This window comes from Pieris brassicae, chromosome 5 (genome assembly GCF_905147105.1).
Source record: "Pieris brassicae chromosome 5, ilPieBrab1.1, whole genome shotgun sequence".
In the NCBI taxonomy this organism is placed as follows: Eukaryota; Metazoa; Arthropoda; class Insecta; order Lepidoptera; family Pieridae; genus Pieris; species Pieris brassicae.
The window spans coordinates 6,689,471-6,709,177 of NC_059669.1; the positions used below are offsets into that span (position 1 = coordinate 6,689,471).

Consider the following 19,707-nt stretch of genomic DNA (forward strand, 5'->3'; position numbering starts at 1 on the left):
TGATTGAATTCGTACATGAGTGCAATCAATGGCAACAATTCTAGGAAATCCAGCAATTTCATGTAATTTTTCTGTACTCTGTTGGTGTATAAAAACATACTCGTAAGCTAGCTTATCAATTGCAGATGATATATCACCAACAACTTCACTATCCCAATCGGGTAATTGCATTAAAACTTCCAAATCACTATCACGAGAACTGGAGGACGACGAAAATGAACACATTTTACTAATGAATATAAAGTTGGATGATCGTAATACCGATTTCATACAGAGGTCAATCTTCAATCTCTGATCGGTCCTCTGAAGGATTGGTTGAAAAAATAGATTGGTAACTCAATCTATGATATGAATATTGGCATGCTTTTCTGTAGAAATGGATTGAATTGTCGATCTAAGTAGGCTAAAATTGGATTGAGATTGAATATTAGTTTTGGCCGTAAGCGAGATCCAAAACGGAAGAGGTTCAAATATGAAGTTGGGTGAAATCAAACAAGATCTAAATACAAAATTTTATTAAACCAAGAGATCAATTTCGAAAACACTTCTCAAAATAAATTTAGTGTAAAAGTTCAGTTTTAATTACAAAATAGTTATTAAAGTTTACAAGTAGGAACACGTGAAATAATTCAAATATGAAAAGCTAAATTTCGGCCTAACAATATACCAGTTTCCGTCCGCAGTTTCAGAAATCGTCTTATCGATAAATGCACTACAAACAACAATTAGTTCAATAATGTTTTCTTTTTGCTTTGTAAAAAAGTTACAAAGACATTCCATGGCTTATAAGTATACTGATGTATAATGCTAAAACTTGCTGGAATTCAGAATGGAAACTTAGCGCTAATTAGGACTCTCGTATGTCATATGCCATACGTTTTTTTACATTATCGGAATCTTAAACCCTAAATCTTAGGTTTAGCTTAGCTTCGTAAGATCTTAGTAAACAAAAATTCTTATGAGAGAATTATATTGGACTGTAAAATTTCGACTCGAGTACAAATTTATACAATAACACGCAAATCATGACGATCGACAATTTTTTTATACATTTTATAAATTGTTGGATACAATAGAACCCTTTTATAAATTGACAAAGTGAAATCCTCAAGTATGGCACATACCTCGAAACGGATAAATAAAAAGGCAAACAACAATTCCATTAGCAAAGCGTGCATGACAATCATGCTACATAGATTTTCCATATCAGTATCCAAGATAGTTCTCAAACGAAATTCGACTTTGAAAATGAGCCTTTTAAACTTATTTATTCCGTGGTACAGTTGAGTTGATGTTCAGTCCAATTAATACACAAATGACTATCGAACCTCGCATAAACCAGAATGAAACACTGTCAGATGGTAAACATAGCCTTCAAGCGCAAATAAAACTAAGATTAAAAAAAACTAAAATTTCCCGTAAATGCATGTCTTAAAAATATTTAAACACTAATTAGTTCTCGAACTTTTCACAATTTCAATATATTAAATTTGTTTACCTATAAACAAAAGTCAAAATTGTATCATTGTAGAGTTAAAAGCCCAATTATATTATTAAAGGTCCCATTCACAAAACTTACTCATTATATTGCAGTTTTAATTAAACCTCTGGTTAAGTAGAAACAATGTAATATTTTTATTAATAACTGAGAATTACCATTGTATGTATAGGAAAAAATATTTTTTAGCAGATACAATAATTAATAGGTCAGTAATCCTACCCTCAAATACTACTATTTAAATGCATGAGCTTCTTATAATTAAACTCATTTAACAGAGTTTTGACTTGGTTATATTAAAAATACAAATCAAATTGCAACGAGCCGTTTGGCATTTCGAGCAATTACGAATTTGCATATATTGTAAGATAGATATAAGGGCTTTAGTTGTTAAACTTTGCTAACTTCTCCTTACATTCCTGGATGGTCTTGTTAAGTCTTTCAACTGTGGCAGAGGTCTGTTTAGTTGCAAGAAGTCTCATGCATGTATCAATACTAGTGGACCAACCACAGACATTATGAAGTATGCGCACTGCCCGCTCGCCACACACGTACAAATACTGACCTGATGAATCGAAGGATACGTAGTTTATTGAACCTGAAACACAAAGCGTAAATAAACCAATTATAATAAACTTGCTTGTAAGGTGGAAACTATATGATAAATAAGTTATTAAGGAAAATGATCTTTAGAATGAATTAAGAATCTTAAGAGGAGTAGCAATAAAAAAGTTTAAGAATATTTGTATTTTACTACAAATTATTACAAAGCTATTTTCAGCCGATGATTGTAGTTACTAAGTCTAATGTAAAAAGTAAAGGGAACGAAACCGAAAAGCTAAGAAATCACAATTATTTTTTTCTAAATATTGTTCCCTTGTACTTGTAAAATTAGAAGCTTGTATATTTCTTTCTTTGACTTTCATAAGTGCACATTTTGTTACCTATATGAATAAATGATTTTTGACTTTGACTATGTCATACTTACTATCTACACTACTATCTTTTGCAAACGAATTTGCTGGCAGCATTATGCTAATTTATATAAGAAGGGTTAAATAACGGGAATAATGTAACCATACTGAATCTTTTATCCTGAATAGCCTCATTAAAAATAACGTTAACTACAAGGAAATAAAAAACCTAAACCTACAGTGCATATAAAAAAATAGTTTTCATCTACTTTAAAAATGGCATAATGTATCGGGTCGTTTGAAATCACTGCATACATTTTTAATTGTTCACGTCAGTACTGAGTAGTAATTTGTAATTCACGCGATACAAATTACATGACACTAGTATAATCCTATAGGATTTATTTATAAAATTCAAAGAATCGCATCGCGTGTTTGCGGCGACCTTTATAGACGTCAGAGAATACGTAAGTTCCTCTTTTGTAGCAAATCAATAGAGTCGCGAACCGCTCTTAATAATTTATTGGGTATCTGATAACCTCGATATGAAAATAGGTAAACTTTCCGTTCGTTGTAGGGCGTTTTATGTTTTACGTGATCAATTGCTTCCGATTCAAAGGCACGTAGCCTAGGTACTGCGCGTGCAATTAACTAAATTTATAATAAAAAAATTCTAACGAAATAATAATACATATGCCATTACGTAGGTCACTTAAAGTCATAATCTTGTCTTCATTTATCGTACATTCTGAATTCATATGTACAAGTTATTATAAATTAAGTTGATTTAAAAAACTTCTGCTAACTAAACATTATAGGTGCAAATAGAATGAATTTGAAGAATATTTGCAACTTCTAATTATCAAAATTACGAATTTTAGACACAATTTTGTTTGTAATTTCAAGTTACTATAGTATTAAGGTTAGCGATCGTTTAAAATTGCAAACTTATCGTCATTTAAGCATATCGAAGGTCAAATTGACAAATTCGGGTCACGATCATGAACCGGGAACTCAATATTAAACAATAATATTATCTGACTTGGTTGAATTTAATGACTTTTGAAACGCTCTAGAAGGACGTCGTTAATTGTGAGTGAAACCAGTAACAACCACCTGATAGTTTTGTAAAATATTTATATAATTTTTAACGGCTCAATGTTTCCACATAATTATTTATTATTACAATTCTATAAAAGTATCTATCTGATTTAACGTATAGTTTTCGACGTTTCAAACTTAAGAGTATTGATCTTACACTCTTGTTAGTTTATTACATAAGCTTTACAATGTATTTTTTTATATAACAGGGGGAGTACGTGCAGAACTCTCATCTGATGTTAAGTACCGCCCTCCATTGCGACTCACATTGCAATTGCTCGCAAGTGCGTTGCCAGCCTTTTAAGCATTGTCTCTCTTCTTCTCTCTCGTCTCTTCTTAAACGACCCGAAGTCGAATTGATTCGGATACACATCGGTGAGCAGGTCTGGTTTCTCAAAGTGGTGGAGCCTTAAAAAACGCTCGGTTGTTGTCTGGTGATACAGGTGGAATAACGTATTCTGTCTCGACGATGATGAAACTCTGCTACCAGCTAATCCAAATAACTCTTCTGAACATCCTTCGTGCGACACCCAGCGACAGGCTGACCATCCAACGTTGAAAATAGACATCTTCAGGGCGACGGTTAGAACGTAATTATAAGCGACGTGTATGTTCGATTATTCATTAAAATGTGTCATATTTCTGCGTCTACACAACGATCATACTTACGCTCTAGAAGAGTTGCCTTCTTTACCCCCAAAACTAATGTCAATATTGTTGCACTTGTTAGACAAGGAGAAGTTACAAATACTTACTTGAGTAGATATTCTCGACGGTCCCAAACAATTTGCCAGTGTAGGTATCGTAGAAGGATACGTTGGTGTCGCACGCCAAAGCTAGTACTTCGGCGTTGGGTGAGAGAGCGATGCGTGGCGGATTAGCTCCTGGCGAATAGGTTCCCGTTTCTAACACGTGCGGTGACTCTCCGAGTGTGTACTTGACTGAAATGTATGATACATATATGTATACCAATACTAAAATTACGACAAAAATATATTACAAAATTAATTACACAAGGTAAGCAAAGCAGGCCAAACATTATATGTAAATTAAATATTAAACTTGATTAAAAGCAGTTTACAATAGTGTTTTCAAATGAATATTATATATTTTTTACAAATATTGCAGAACGTCATTTTACATATTATAGGAAAAAAAGCTATGCTTATTTTTGCTGACAACAAAGGTACTATAATTAAATATTTGACGTATCACTTTACTACTCCAAATAGGGATCCTAATATTCAGTATTTATTGTTAGAACTACATCAAAATTGCATACAAAAACGTTATGATCGATATTACTGCTGGTAATTACAGCTTATTTGAACTATAAGCTCCAATTTATTTAGGACACTGGAATTCATTGCTCATTGGCATTCAATAGCTAATTTAGAGTAAGTCTCATATTTTAAGTATACCTTCAAATTATAACGCAATCTATCAACACATAGGTATATTTATTAAGTAGAATATTCCTATAAATTACATGAAAACTGAACTTTGTTATAATAAGTAATGCATATTATAATATTTACTTTTCAAAGTAAATAAAATGTTTTCTTGAACATAATATTTGTAATTGTTTTATGTTTTTTTTTTCCAATGCGTATTCCGTTTTCATGGATTGTGTATTTAAATATTTTTTTATTATAAGTGTAGCGGTGGGAATACTGGAAATCAAATAAATAGAAGCTCTGTAATTCAACATAATACAATATTACTTTGCATTATTGATGACTTTATAGAGACTTTAAATAATGTGATAATATCAAATTTCCTAGAAATAATTTGTTTGGCAGAACTAAGTGGTTAAGTGCGCTTCGGGCCTATGCGTTCGCATACATGGAACTAAAAGGCTTAAATAAGTTACCGTAACGTCAAAATTTCTATATCAAATAAGAAACGCGAACTTTTTAAAATTTGAGTTTGATAACGTTTTTCATATTCGAGATAAGGTAACTTTTACATAAATTAAAAATTATTACGCGTATTTGACACAAATAGATTGGATTTTCTTATCTACCACTTAAATAATTATTTCGTGAATAATTTCCTTAACTTATGTAAATAATTGATTTTGACCCACTTTAACGGATTAACAAACTGGAATAAAATTTATAAAGGAATTTATAAAGGAATAAGACCACACAACACAAATAAATAGGTACCTAATCAACTCTCAAACCTATAACATGGTTAGAGCGGACCTAGAGAGTGTGTTGCATATTCCGCTATTTTTCTTTGAAGAACAAGGGACACCTGACGTTAAATGATACAGGACACTTACGAAAGGCTCGCAAGGGCTCTTTTCTTGAATTACCCTAAGTCGAATCGATTTTGAAATACATCAGTTGGTAGCTGGTTCCACTTGTAGTGATGAGTAGCAAAAAGTGCCTTTAAAAATTCTCAGTTGTGGAACGACGGATTCGAGGGGATAACAGTGGAATTGAGTATTCTGCCTCGATGTCCGATGATGAAACTCAGCTGTAGATAATGCGAACCACGCCTCTGAACACACCATGGTAAATTCAGTAGGAGATGCAAATTATGCGAACGTCAGCTTTTAATACCGGGTGGGACCGAAATTATAAAACGCGATGGCGTTGTTTGACCTCTCCATGCTTCGGATGCACATAATACGGTCCACACAGACAAAACATTCGTTGCATTGGACTACGAGGGCTGTAGAACGGTGACAATATACACCTATAGTTAACATACATCAATAATATGCACAAACTGTTGAGCCGGAATAATTTAATTCCCTGGGAATTTTACGAATATCCAGGGTATATAAAGATCTTAAAATGAGTAGAGAACTGAGACCAGCATTTTGTCAAGTGTCTTACTGCGTAGAAAGAGACCACAAAACGCCTAAAAATACGCCTTAAAATGTCAGGTTAATAAAGACGATTGCAGTGTTCGGATCCGCTTCATTTCCATAAGATAAACAAACCATCAAGGATACGCAACAAGGATGTGATCATTCTACGCATTTTATAGAACAAGACATGCTTTACGTAAACCAAGTACATACTATCAAACAATTTGGTTCCATAATATACCAGCAATTCAGACCGGTTTTTATAAAAAAAAGAACGTTTTTATGAAAAAAATCTTGTTCTTCTAGCAATTTTGATACACTGGAATTTTTAACCCCAGCCGTTTATTCAAACTATTTAAATATTTGCGATTGGAGTTTAATTTTTTATTTAATAAATTATGTTTCGTATAATACATTTCAAATTCAATTAATTTTGTTTAAAATATTAGCCATTTTGCTTGTTAAGTTATTTTCCTGCCTTCGTGACTAGGCTGTTTGAATCATGAGTCATTTGTATTAAACATACGGATTTGAAACGTGGGAAAAAATCTTATTACGAATGAACAGAAATTTTGGAAAGTAATACTAATTGTACATACAATCCTCATAACGATAATGTAGACTCCGCTTTATTATTGCTCGTGGGAAAATGTAACACGATGTAAATTTAAAAACCATCGAAAATACCGAAAATAAAAATAAATATAACTAATAAATACTAGTAAGTAAAAAGTATTTTGGGTAAAATAAAATAATTCAAATACTTGTACAGAATACAACATTAATAACACACAACCTAACACATGCTCAACAGGTTATGATGTGATTTTATAGACTCGGAATAAACAAAGAGGACGTTATCCTATTTAAGAAGGAATATCCTATAAACGTACTTTAATCAAATGCATGGGACAGTCCCGAGGTTTTCCTCGTTCATTAGAAACCATTTAATATGAATCAAATTGTAAAATACCTATTATCCTTCGAAGTACATTATGACGTCACTACGCTTGTTTGGAATTCGTTTGTATAACATCAAGAGCAATGAGACTCGTCACTGACCTACGACATGTGCGAATCCCGCAGTGTATGGACTTATTTTTCGCATTTAACACTCGCTTGTACGGTGAAGACAAACGTCGTGAAGTAACCGGCATGTCTTAGAACCACAGAATCTATAACGTGTACACAGAAGGCCAATTACTATTAGAATAAACTTATGATCACGGAACATATATAGAAATATTAGCGTCATTGTTTGTTTTATTTGTAAAGAATTTTTAATATAAGATTTTGATTTAATTTCCAAATATTTATAGATTATTGTATATGTATCATATCACATCGACTTAAAACATTTTATTTTACGTTTTTATTTACGAAACCTTTAAAAAGTCTTAATAAATTCAGGTGTTTCCGTGATGACAACACTCAACACAAAATCTTCCTCAAGTATTCGCAACTTAAAGTATCTAGAGCTTATAAGTACTTCTAAGTACTTTGATACGAAGTCAGCTCGTCATTGCACGAACACAAAGATATGGCATACTTGTCACACATCGTTCGGGTACAATATATTATTCCCAATACGACCACAGAAAAATTTAACGCATATTGTTATTATTTGTTGACAATTCGAAAATTGTAATTATGGACTATGAATGTAAGTTGAATTTGGTGACTACTTTTTATTGTACATTTTCCAATTCAAATAAGTCACTTAAAAATATGGAAGAAGATTGTCACTACGGTGTTCACGGTGCTAACACCGTAACCAAGGCAACAAAGTATAATGGTGAGTCCGTTTGATTTTATATTATTATTAAAGCTTTATTTATTAATCCATACAACAATTGGTTAGTTTACATTCCTTAGTATTAGTTGTGTTAGTATAGGTTTTTAAATTTTTAAGTTAGATTTCTTTTTGAATGGTCTGGTTTTTGTATGGCCTCTTTTAGGATAAAAGCCCCCATATTTTCCATTTCTCTTTGTCTTGAGCAACATTCATCCAGTTTTCCCCCGCTAGTTCTGTAATGTCATCTGTCCATCTTTTCTTTTGTCGTCCTATACATCTCCTTCAAGTACATTTTGTTTTTTCTAGTGTCCAATTTTTATCCCGCGCTCTAGCAACCTGCCTCTCCATTTAAGCCTTAGAGCGTGTAAAAGTGCATATGTAAGTTTCCGTTTGATAATAACCGTTGAATTACAGTGCCAGTAATAATGTTAATTCTAGTCAGGCATCTAAACCAATACTCCCAACAATGTTAAGCTAATGCTAGTCAAGGATGTATGTTTATTTAATTATTCATTCTTGTATTACTAATTCTGTTATAGCTTATATATGCTATATACTCAGTTGAGTACCTTCACCATCCTCGTCCAACAAGTGTTGCAAAATGAAGAAAATGATAACCACTTGCCTATAAAAATCATAATAATACAGAGGCTTCTCGGTCTGGGCCTCAGATTTACGTATCTGTTTCGTGATTTGGTTTTTGTGATCAGCCTACTGAGACACGTTGTCGATTTGGTCGATTTTTTTGGGTCTATATGCTGGTTTCCTCACGATGATTTCTTTCACCATACACGCGTGTTGTAGATGCGCATATAGGTAGAAAGTCCATTGGTACACAGCCAGTAAACGAACCTACACCTCAGGGATGAAGTCGCACGCCGCACTGAATTTGGTCTATACCATAAATTTTCTTGATTTGATTGTCTTTCCAGTGCCTTGGACTGAGTCTTCATTGATTATCATCAGCTTAGCTCCCAATATCTGCCCCGGGCGTTCGTACTCGGGAATGTCACATTAAGATTATCTATTTATGGCATTATTATAAAAATGATAACAATTGGCCTAAACGTGGAGAAAATTTTTAAAGTTGTATTTTGTTACTATTATGGATTACGATAAACAAATTTAAATTTCAAATTCAAAATCATTTATTCATATAGGTAACACAATGTAAACTTATGAACGTCAAAAACAGAAATGTATATGAAATGCTTCTAATTTTACATTTACTGCCAGTACTCAAATCACGGACGTAGAACGGAAGAGAGGAACTGGCCGCCACCCTATTTAATCGAAAAGTATTTTTTTAGTAAGTTTTCGACTGCCTAGATTTCTTGTATTTTGGCAGTATTTATTTTTTCTTGTAAGAAAACTTGAAAAATTTTAAATTATGAAAAATAATTATTAGTTTATAATAATACAAATAGCATTAATCCGGTTAAAAATTGTTTTCTTTCAATGTGTAAAAGCTATGTTAACCAAAGACAATACTAGGATTTCTTGTATTTGACATCTTCATTCATTTCATATCTTTTTGCAATATCTTCAACAATAATTGTCAAGCCAGCTTCCTCGGGAATATTTAGATGTGTTATGTGGAACTGGTACAAAATACGGTCATTAGGTATTGAGGTTATGACGTTCATATAGTCAGAGTCACAGCATCCTTCATTTTATAACATGTGGAACTTCTTTGATAACAACAAAATTTTGCGCAACTTCACTTGAATTTACGGTTTTTGCTATCTACTTGCTATTCAATTAATATTTTAATAAGCTAAAAGGGTTTTTAACTCCCCCACGATTCCTTAAAGCGTAAGTTATTTCTTTCATAATAAGTGCGATTATTAACATATTAATTTGACCCATTAGAAGACTGGGTATGGGAAGCAATATTGAGTAAAAAACTAGGGAAATATCGCAAATATATCTGAAAAACAATGACGCAATACACGCATGAGTTTACATCGAAAACATTTACCTGTTTGAGATTACACTTAAAATGTATGTTTACCATAAATAAGAGGAAAATTGTGAATAGTATTAATCGATAAAGAATTGAGAAATTGTTTTTTTTCTACAAAAAATAAGTAGTAGTATAATAAAACAGTAAAGCAACAGCAAGGCTGTTTTTCTGTCGTTTAGATGCAAAACATAAAATGTTTATGTTCCTAGTTTGTACAGACTACCTTGTTAAATAATGTGCGCGACCGAAACCAGCATTATAAGAAAAAACTATTGTGTGTCTATTTTAAAATAAGAAAAAAATCCATACAAATTAAGCTTAATGAGCACAATTTGGCATGTTAAAGAAAATTAGTTTCAGTGAAAATGTTGAAAATTTCTTCGAAGTCCTGGAGGACAGGAAATTATACGTAGATTATGTTTCATAACGTAAACTTATTTATTTAAAATATATATGTAATTAATAAATAAAAGTAAGTTAAAATTGCGTGTAATATCTTAATATATATAAATCTCCTGACACGATGATTGTCCGCGATGGACTCCTAAACTACTTAACCGATTTTAAATTAAATTGGCACACCTGAGCAGTCTGGTCCAACTTAAGAGATAGGATAGCTTAGATCTTTAATTATAGTCGCAATTTTATTTTATTGCAAATTATTTTACTATAATAGTAGACAGTCACAATTATCTGTTAACTTCAAAAGATTCTAACAGATGTCGATACTTTTCGACTGGATTGAGTAAGTAATCAATAGATGGCACTGCTATGGTAAACCGACAAACGTGTCATATAAGCTACAATTCAATATCATGATTACCACGTGTTATTGAGGTTAAAGTATAAATTAAATTTATTTTGTAGTAAACGGATTACCGTGAAATTCAATAATTGATTATCATATTTTACCTCAAATTCTAAAACGAATCTATTTGTCTATGGTATGTGACATCATTCCCCTAATATGCTAATATGAATTTATTAGGAAAATTTTAATCAGATAAATCATGATTTTGACCGTGGCTTCCGTTTGTATAGTAGCAACATCATCACCAACCTAAAATAAATGAACACTATTCGGCCTTAAATTGGGACATTCAGAACATATTTATAAAATATAGTTATACGCCATGGTTTCAAATCTGAGTACATATGTTTATTCCATTTATGTAAGACAAACTTTTTGCGACAAATTCCATTTAATGGTATTGCTATGTTTTGCTAATTAAGTAGGAATTTTTAAAATGTATTTAGTTAAAGTGTTATTTATATATAACATAATTAGCCAATTCGTAAAATATAAAATACTTCGTTAGCCTATATTATTGTATCATAGTAAAATCTTTGACAGTAATTTTTTTGTAAAAATCTAGGTAAATATTACGCGGCAATAGATGGATTAAATATGGAAAAAATAATAGACTCTAACATAACATCAAATAGTCCTGTATGATTCGACAGTCTCGCTGAACACGGTTGCTGAAAAGCATTCATCGAGCCAAATTCAGATTTCTACCCGTTAAAAAATTCTTAGATCAGTGATTGTCCAAATTTTTGTGTTTTCAGATACGATCTGACGTGAAAATGGCTTTTACGCGCTGAGAGCCGGTTAAGAATTAGTCTCTCAAAAGACGGCCTTCGCACCGTATGCTTGAGAGTTCCAGGATAGCATTCTACTAAAGCTTCGATAGTCTAGCCTACCTTATATTGGTGTAGTTTTCGCAATATCCTGAGCGCATGTGCTCAAAAACTGATCATAATTTGAAGTCTAAAGGGTTGAGGTCTGGGCTAGATGAGGGCCAGTCTTTAGCAGTTCGTGACTTGGTGACCAGGTGCAAAATCCTGCTGGAAAGTCCACGATGTATTTAAAAAAGTGTGATGCATGGTTTAACAACATGATCCTTTTTCAAAAAAAAATAAGTTTTGTGACATACCCCACCAAACTATCACTGACGCAGGATAATGACCACGTTGTACCTTTTCGACCAATTGAGAAGCTTCTTTAGAACTGTGACCGTACACTTTAACATTTTGCTTATTGTAGTGTTCATGAATCGTGATATTTTCATCTATAAAGACCGATGAAAAAAATATCACGATTCGAAATATCCTCTTTAGGATATTACTGTGCTGTATCCAGCGTATCGCGACAAAAGGCGTTTTGATCGACGCTCTCTTTTTAATTGTAAAGATTGATTTAGAACATGTCCTGTATACCGACGATAAGCACCGAGATTCAGGTCTTGTTTTATAATACGCGACAGAGTCCTAGCGAGAATCTTCATTTCTCGCGATGAGATTTTTTCGTCTCTTCTGTTTCGATGAATTCTGACTTTAATAGCATTAACAACCTTTATAGTGCTAACGGCACGCGGCCGCCCCGACCTTTTCTGGTTTTCGACAAACGAAGTGTTGTTGTATCTGTTGATACCAAGCTTTTGAAGTGTCTGGAATATGACCTACGGCTCCATACCCACTTTGTGCAAAGCGATCACTGCAATCCTATTTTCTTTAACACCCCATTCCATAATATAATTTGATAATGAACACGAAAATATATTTGAAATGACGCAAAACGAAAGAAGTTTTTAAAATAATATACGTGTTCTAAATTCAATATTATTAAAAAGTTAAAAACAGAAAAGTTTTATGTAAAAGTATTTATGGCCAGACTAGTTATATAGCTTTTACACCCTTTGGTAAATGTTGTTTAGGTCAGTCATAGATAAATATCGGCCAGTTCTAATACATTAGATAACCCATTTGATTAGAAAAGGTTATCTTTATTAACGTTATCATTATTTGTCTATACTAGATAAATAAACTTTCTTCATAATATTTTATGTAAAAAGGTTTTATGTAATAGTAATGTATGGAGATTAAAGCCAATGGACCTTAAAATTGTTTAGGCTTCAATTATATTAAAAGGTTTACACGAAACAGCTGACTGATAATAATATAGTGCGATAGTGAAGACAAATGATAAAGTACTGTGTACAGTGCGCGTAATTGATGTAACTAGTGACAAAATTTTGTTTGTGGTAATTTTTGTATTTCAACGCGTACACTTTTTAGTGCATTTACAAATTCCTTGTTGATTTATTTAAAAATAAACCCTTCAAGATATCTACGGCGTTTTCTAACCGATCAACTAGCTAGTAACAATTTTTGTTATAACTTTAAGATCGCTTAAATTAGTATGTCTTTTCTTCCCGGGAGTTGATATCGACTTAAAGATGATGGGTTTTTGCAGAAATGACTCACTGTGTCCTCTCTCAAGATAAACAATCCGCGAAAATAGAGACACCGCAATGTCTTTTCATTTCTTTTTATTATATTTCCCAGTTAGCTGGTTCCCAGTCAATGCAAAAATCCTCATAATTCCAGCCTTATAAGTTTTTATATCTAAGGTTCCCTCTATCTCTGTACAAATTCAGTTATATCAAACACCGGTTAAGGCGTGAAAGCATGTCCTGTAATGTCTCCTTTAATTATATTACCATAAAACGGCCTACTAATTTAATTTAATTGCCATATACGTTTTTACGATTACGGCACAAACAAATTGAATACATTTTTATTAATATAAATACCAAGAGGTAAGTAACATCTACTTTTGTATTACAAGCTCTAAATTTGCATGACAAACCAATCTTTAACAGAATTTACTAAACTATGCAGAACTGCGCAATACTCACTGTTAGTATGAAATAGCTTCCACGTGCCATCTTTAGATATAGTTGCTATGTGTGACGTATCAGGTGTGAATGCCACATCGTAAACTCCAGAATTGTGTCCCGTCAGTTCAAAAGCTTTTACCACCTGAAAATCAGTTTTAAATGATTATATGTAATACGAAAACAATATCATTTTATGTTACAAAAAATGGCTTAAAATAATCAAGATATCATCGCCGTGTTCAAGATTTACGAGATAGTTTAAAAATCATATAGAGAGATCCAATTACACGTGCTTAAAAGTTCTACGCTTATCAGATTTTCTTAAAGGCGGTCTTTAATATTATAGTGTCACTAAACACACACTTACATTTCAGCATCTATTTTACAAATGTTATAAGGGAATAGTTACACCTAAACCAAGGACACCTTGTAACTTTAATTCAGAAATGTTGAGATTCGATGGTTTTATATTGAATTCTTAATTCTAAGGGCGAAGAAGGGATTCAAAACCGAGACGAATGATAAAATTCAATACGTTTATCTTAATTGAAATTCAATGCTAACATATTGAATGGATTACATTGAAATTATGATGTAATAACGACGAAGTCAAAATTATTGGAATCAGCAGTTTCCTTAAGACTCTGCTATTGTGACAATTCCAGGTAATAATTTAGTTAATCGTTAATTTATTAACGATAAAAAGAGTGGCTTGTACGTTAGCTATCTGAGCCTAACCTGTTTAAAATCTCCATTCCTAGTGAAGCAGACTTCCATGACTTTTACATCCGGTGAAAAACCTGTAGCCACCACGAAACGACCACAAGGGGATATCTTAGCTGAATGTGTGTTCATCAAGTAGGTGTCCAGCCGTTCCAGGATCTGGCCTTTGAGGTCGTAGATGATCATATCGGTCTTCGCAGAACAGGACATCATGAACTTTCCGTTACTGGATATACCGAAACCGACCACGTCTTCCACGTGGACCTGCGGGCAATGATGGTTAAGATTAATAATAATATTCTATATGGGTCTTGGCCTAAGATTGATCCGATTTTTATTATTTTCTTTTAAATATAGTAAGTAGGTGATGTCTATACCAGACATGGATTTTTTGTTCTAAAACATTCTTTCATCTTTCTTATGATGTTGACCTACATAAAATTAATGCATTCGTGCACAGCCGGATTCGAGTACCGGCCGGTTGAGTGTCGCGTGGTAAAGGACTACACTGCTTAGCAGTGTTGGCTTGGTGGTGGTTTATAGATTTTATATCTAAAATTGTGCGATAACTGCAGGGCTTGTGTGGCTGTCATCAAAAACGCAATATTAAGATAAAATATATTGCTTAAGTGCCGTGTTGGCCTAGTGGCTTCAGTGTGCGACAGTCATCCCTGAGGTCGTAGGTTCGATGCACGGATGTGCATCAATGGATTTTATTTCTATGTGCGCATTTAACATCCGCCCGAACGGTGAAGGAAAACATCGTGAGGAAACCGGCTTGCCTTAGACCGAAAAAGTCGACGGCGTGCGTCATTATTAGATTAACGTATGATCATGATACAGAAATCTGAGGCCCAGACCTAAAAAGGTTGCAGCGCCAATGATTTATTTTATTTATATCGCCTAAGTTTCTTAACAACTATCAAATATTTGGTTCTTTATGTAGTGTACATACTATGACGTCTACAGAAATAGCTTATTATAAATTTAATATCTTTTTTCTTCGAACATTTTATTTGGCAATTATATGAACAAGTAATGTATAATTGATATATTCATATCATAAATAATATTATATGCATTAATCTTAAAAAAAATAATAACATTGGAATATCATATCTCCTAAGGTCACGAAGTATCTTTGTTTACAAACTAATAAATTAATTGATGTAAAGAATGTATGATTCAAATATACTATATTCTGGTATTATTTAATGAAAAGTGAAGGAAAACTTCGTGAGCAAACCTACTCGCCTTAGATACAAAAAGCCGACGGCGTGTGTCAGGCACAGGAGGCTGATCAACTACTTGCCTATTAGAAAGGGAAATGATGTATGTAACAGATATAGAAATCTGAGGCCCAGACCAATAAAGGTTATAACTATCGCCATTGATTTATTATATATTTTATTTTATACAAACATCCACGCCTTATTCATCTATATTTATAATCTTAATATATATAAATCTCCTGTCACGATGTTTGTCCGCGATGAACGCCTAAACTACTTGACCGATTTTAAATTAAATTGGCACACCGTGAGCTGTCTGAATAGGATAGCTTAGATCTTTAATTATAGTCGCAATTTTATTTTATTGCAAATTATTTGTCTATAATTAATTGACAGTCACAATTATCTGTTAACTTCAAAAGATTCTAACAGATGTAGATACTTTTCGACTGGATTGTAAGTAATCAATAGATGGCATTGCTATGTTAAACCGACAAACGTGTCATATAAGCTACAATTCAATGTCATGATTACCAGGTGTTATTGAGGCTAAAGTATAAATTAAATTTATTTTGCAGTAAACGAAATACCGTGAAATTTAATTGTTTCTACTTTTTTAATTTTTGGTGTTAGCATAGCCAACCACGTGTTACTTAAACCGAAGTGTAAATCAAATTCAAATTATAGTGACGATAATACAGTGAAATTATTCTTTCGTGTCACGGTATTAAGGCTAACTAAAACCACTAAGGAGAAACGAAGTTCGCGGGGGCAGCTAGTTTTTAGTACATATACCATTTATGTTAAAAATAAATAATTAAATTTGTCCAAGAGCCAACGGTTTTATCTCGCTTTGTCTTTCCGTTGCACCAATCACTTACAATCGACAATAGACAATCGTCTGCTCATTTGCCCGTTCCGTTTAACAATCTCCGCGCCGGTGGGTACAAATACTATCTCTAAGGTTCTATTATAATATAAGCCTGACACATCGTGCACATATCATGGCACTATACGAATACTTGATCATGCGTTTATCTCCCCAGAGAAGTGTCGTATTTACATACGATGTAAATTGCGTGTCACACTGGTGCGATATGACCTGTTTTAGATATTAGCCTTTTAGGGTTAACGCACTTTGACACAAACAACTTGCAGTGTAAGAACCGAATAAGTGATTCTATCTGCATTTCAGATTAAAGGTAGCCGGTAGACAATTTTTTTTTTTGTTGTTAAAACGTAGTATAAAATGTTTTTTATACTACGTTTAGTAATTACTTAGTATTGTCTATTGTTAACATAGCTTTTACACATTAAGAAAACACTTTTTAAAAGGATTTACATAATTTTAAATTTTAAATAATTATAAGTTTTTAATAATAATACATAGCTTAAATCCGTTTAAAAAGTGTTTTCTTAAAGTAATTACTTATTAAATACAACTTTATTTTCTATCAATCACAAAGCATGAAACCTAATACTGGTAGTATGACTCATTCATGAACAAATGCCTAGTTCCGCACCATAATTTGTTACAGGATTAGTATAAGGAAGCTTGCTTTACTATTCGATAAGCAGAAGTGTATTATAATTCAAAATATTATATACAACTTTATTGTATGGGTTGTGCTGTTATATTTTTTTATAGTTATACTAACAGAAACAGAAATGAAACAATACGTAAGCCATAGGTCACGAACTACAATTTAATGACTCTCGCTTAACATCGCAAGAAACCAAGGCAAGAAAAATCAAAATAGGAAATCTATTTCCACTTATAATCATTCATCGTTTAATAAAAACTTATGTTTACGTCGGCTCGAGGAAACGTCGAACCTTCCTGCTAAAAATAATTTTCGAGGCTGCGCGTGCGACGATCGCACAATGCACAGCCGAGCCATTGTTCAGAGGAAGGTCGCGATAACAACTACAATGCAAAATCTGGCTGGCGACTGGAGTTTACTTCCCAAAATTGAGAAGCCGATGGCCGTACAAGGCACCTTTTTAATAGGTTTGACAAAGTTGACCATTATTAACTAAACCTTTCGCTCGACACCAGAAGCTTACGAAAACAATGGCCTGAACCACGAAATTTGAATATAATTAACCAACTACTGTACAAAATACTTTGCAAATATTAAAATCTGTCTTATAGGGTTATAAACAAATGCCGTTGTTTATGATTTGGGAAAGAGTTTCATACCTACTATTACTAATATCTCAGCACACAAACGTTACATTGAACGTCGGAACTAGGAAACGTTTATTTGGCTCACTGAAGGAAATTTCTTTGTCTCTATGTGAGAACGCCTTGCTGATAACGTAATGTGCTATCAGACAGCTGTGTAACACTTTTATAATATATATATACTATTATTTCACTGTTCTTTTTCAGAGAAATATCTACTTCTCATTCGATCTAGAACATAAACGATTATGGCGTAAACCAATTAATTTGATATTGAATTCTAAAAAAAAACAATAAATTATTTTTGTATTTATTAATATTGTATATTTAATTCTTATATATCCAGAATTAAACACTAATATTAAGGAACTTAAAAAAATCTTGCAATGGTCGAACCGCTACTAAGCGCTCTATATATCTAATTTAATTATTTCCAAATGGATGAATTTCCCTTTTTCCTTTAAAATCTCTATTATAAATGCACTCAAAATAAATGTGAATTATTATGTCCACTTTTGTTTTGCCGACGGTACATCTTTAGCATAAATTGAGGTTAAACAATAGGGACGACGTTTCGAAGAAGGACAAATTAATAAATAAAGGTCTATAAACGCATTTAAGGATCCAATTTCGGCTATTATTAAATATAGTACTTTGCGGTCTTATTCTCAATAGTAATATTTTTTAACTATTTTTAAATAATAAAATTAAAAAAAGGTAAGTTTTGTGAGGTTGTAGAAGATAATTTCTGGATCTACTGAAACATTTTTTTTTTCAGAAAACACACTTAATAGAAAATCACAATATTAAACCAAAAAACTAAGATTTTTTTTTATTAATATTGTGACTGTTCGGATTAAAAAATTTTTTTTTAGTTTTATAGTCTACAAAAACCTCAGAGACAGCATAGTTTTACATTTATATTATATAAAAACAAGTCTTCCGCCTTCTGTCTATCAGTCTATCTGTTCGCGATAACCTCAAAATTTACTGCACGTCTCGAATAATATCTAGAATCATTCATGAGGGTGTATAATTTTTCAAGGTTAACGGGTAACAGTTGCATGTGCCTGGGCAGGTCGCGAGTATTTGTATTTCAGGATAACATAGTACATAATGCTAGTACTATGCGACAGGTTATAAACAAATCATAAGGATATAAAATATCTTATTATTTAAATAAATACATAGAAATTATTCTATGTCTACCGATCAAGATGACACAGTTTTTAAAATGAAGTAGACAATAGATTTAATTATTCAAATACTTCGATTTTTAAACAAAGAACTCGGTATCAAGTAGTCAACGTCATCTAGGTCACATTCGTCATATGTATTATGCCTCTTGATAAAGACTAGTCTGAAACGAAGGAACTGCCGTAAAAAAATATCGTTTTAATGACTTCAGCGTTCGACTCACATCCCTGAGGTCGTAGGATCCCCCCGGCTGTGCACCAATGGACTTTTTTTTATGAGTTTAACATTCGCTCGAACGGTGAAGGAAAACATCGTGAGAAAACCGGCTTGTCTTAGACCTAAAAAGGTGACGGTGTGTGTCAGGACAGGAGTCTGATCACCTAGTTGCTTATTAAATTGACAAATACTGATAAAGAATTTCAGACCCAGACCTAAAAAAAGGTTGTACCGTCACTGATATAGTTATTAATGTATCACTAAAATTACAAATTCTCAATCCAGTTATAGCGCTAGGCATAATTTAGGTTTAAATAGATATTAACCCTTTTATTGATTGAACCAAATTAATCTAATCTACACCCTT

At 32.7% G+C, this 19,707-nt stretch overlaps 1 protein-coding gene across 1 annotated transcript in view; it reads right to left on the bottom strand.

The window, feature by feature from the left end:
- Positions 1-500: 500 nt before the first annotated feature.
- Positions 501-19,707, bottom strand: part of LOC123709637 (transducin beta-like protein 2) — an 81,341-nt gene continuing 62,134 nt past the window's right edge. The window contains exons 4-7 of the mRNA XM_045661098.1: positions 14,523-14,771; positions 13,803-13,926; positions 4,269-4,454; positions 501-2,096 (exon numbers count right to left, since the gene is read on the bottom strand). Of these exons, the coding sequence (XP_045517054.1) occupies positions 1,882-2,096; positions 4,269-4,454; positions 13,803-13,926; positions 14,523-14,771 (774 nt within the window). The 3' untranslated portion in view covers positions 501-1,881. The remainder of the gene's footprint in view (positions 2,097-4,268; positions 4,455-13,802; positions 13,927-14,522; positions 14,772-19,707) is intronic.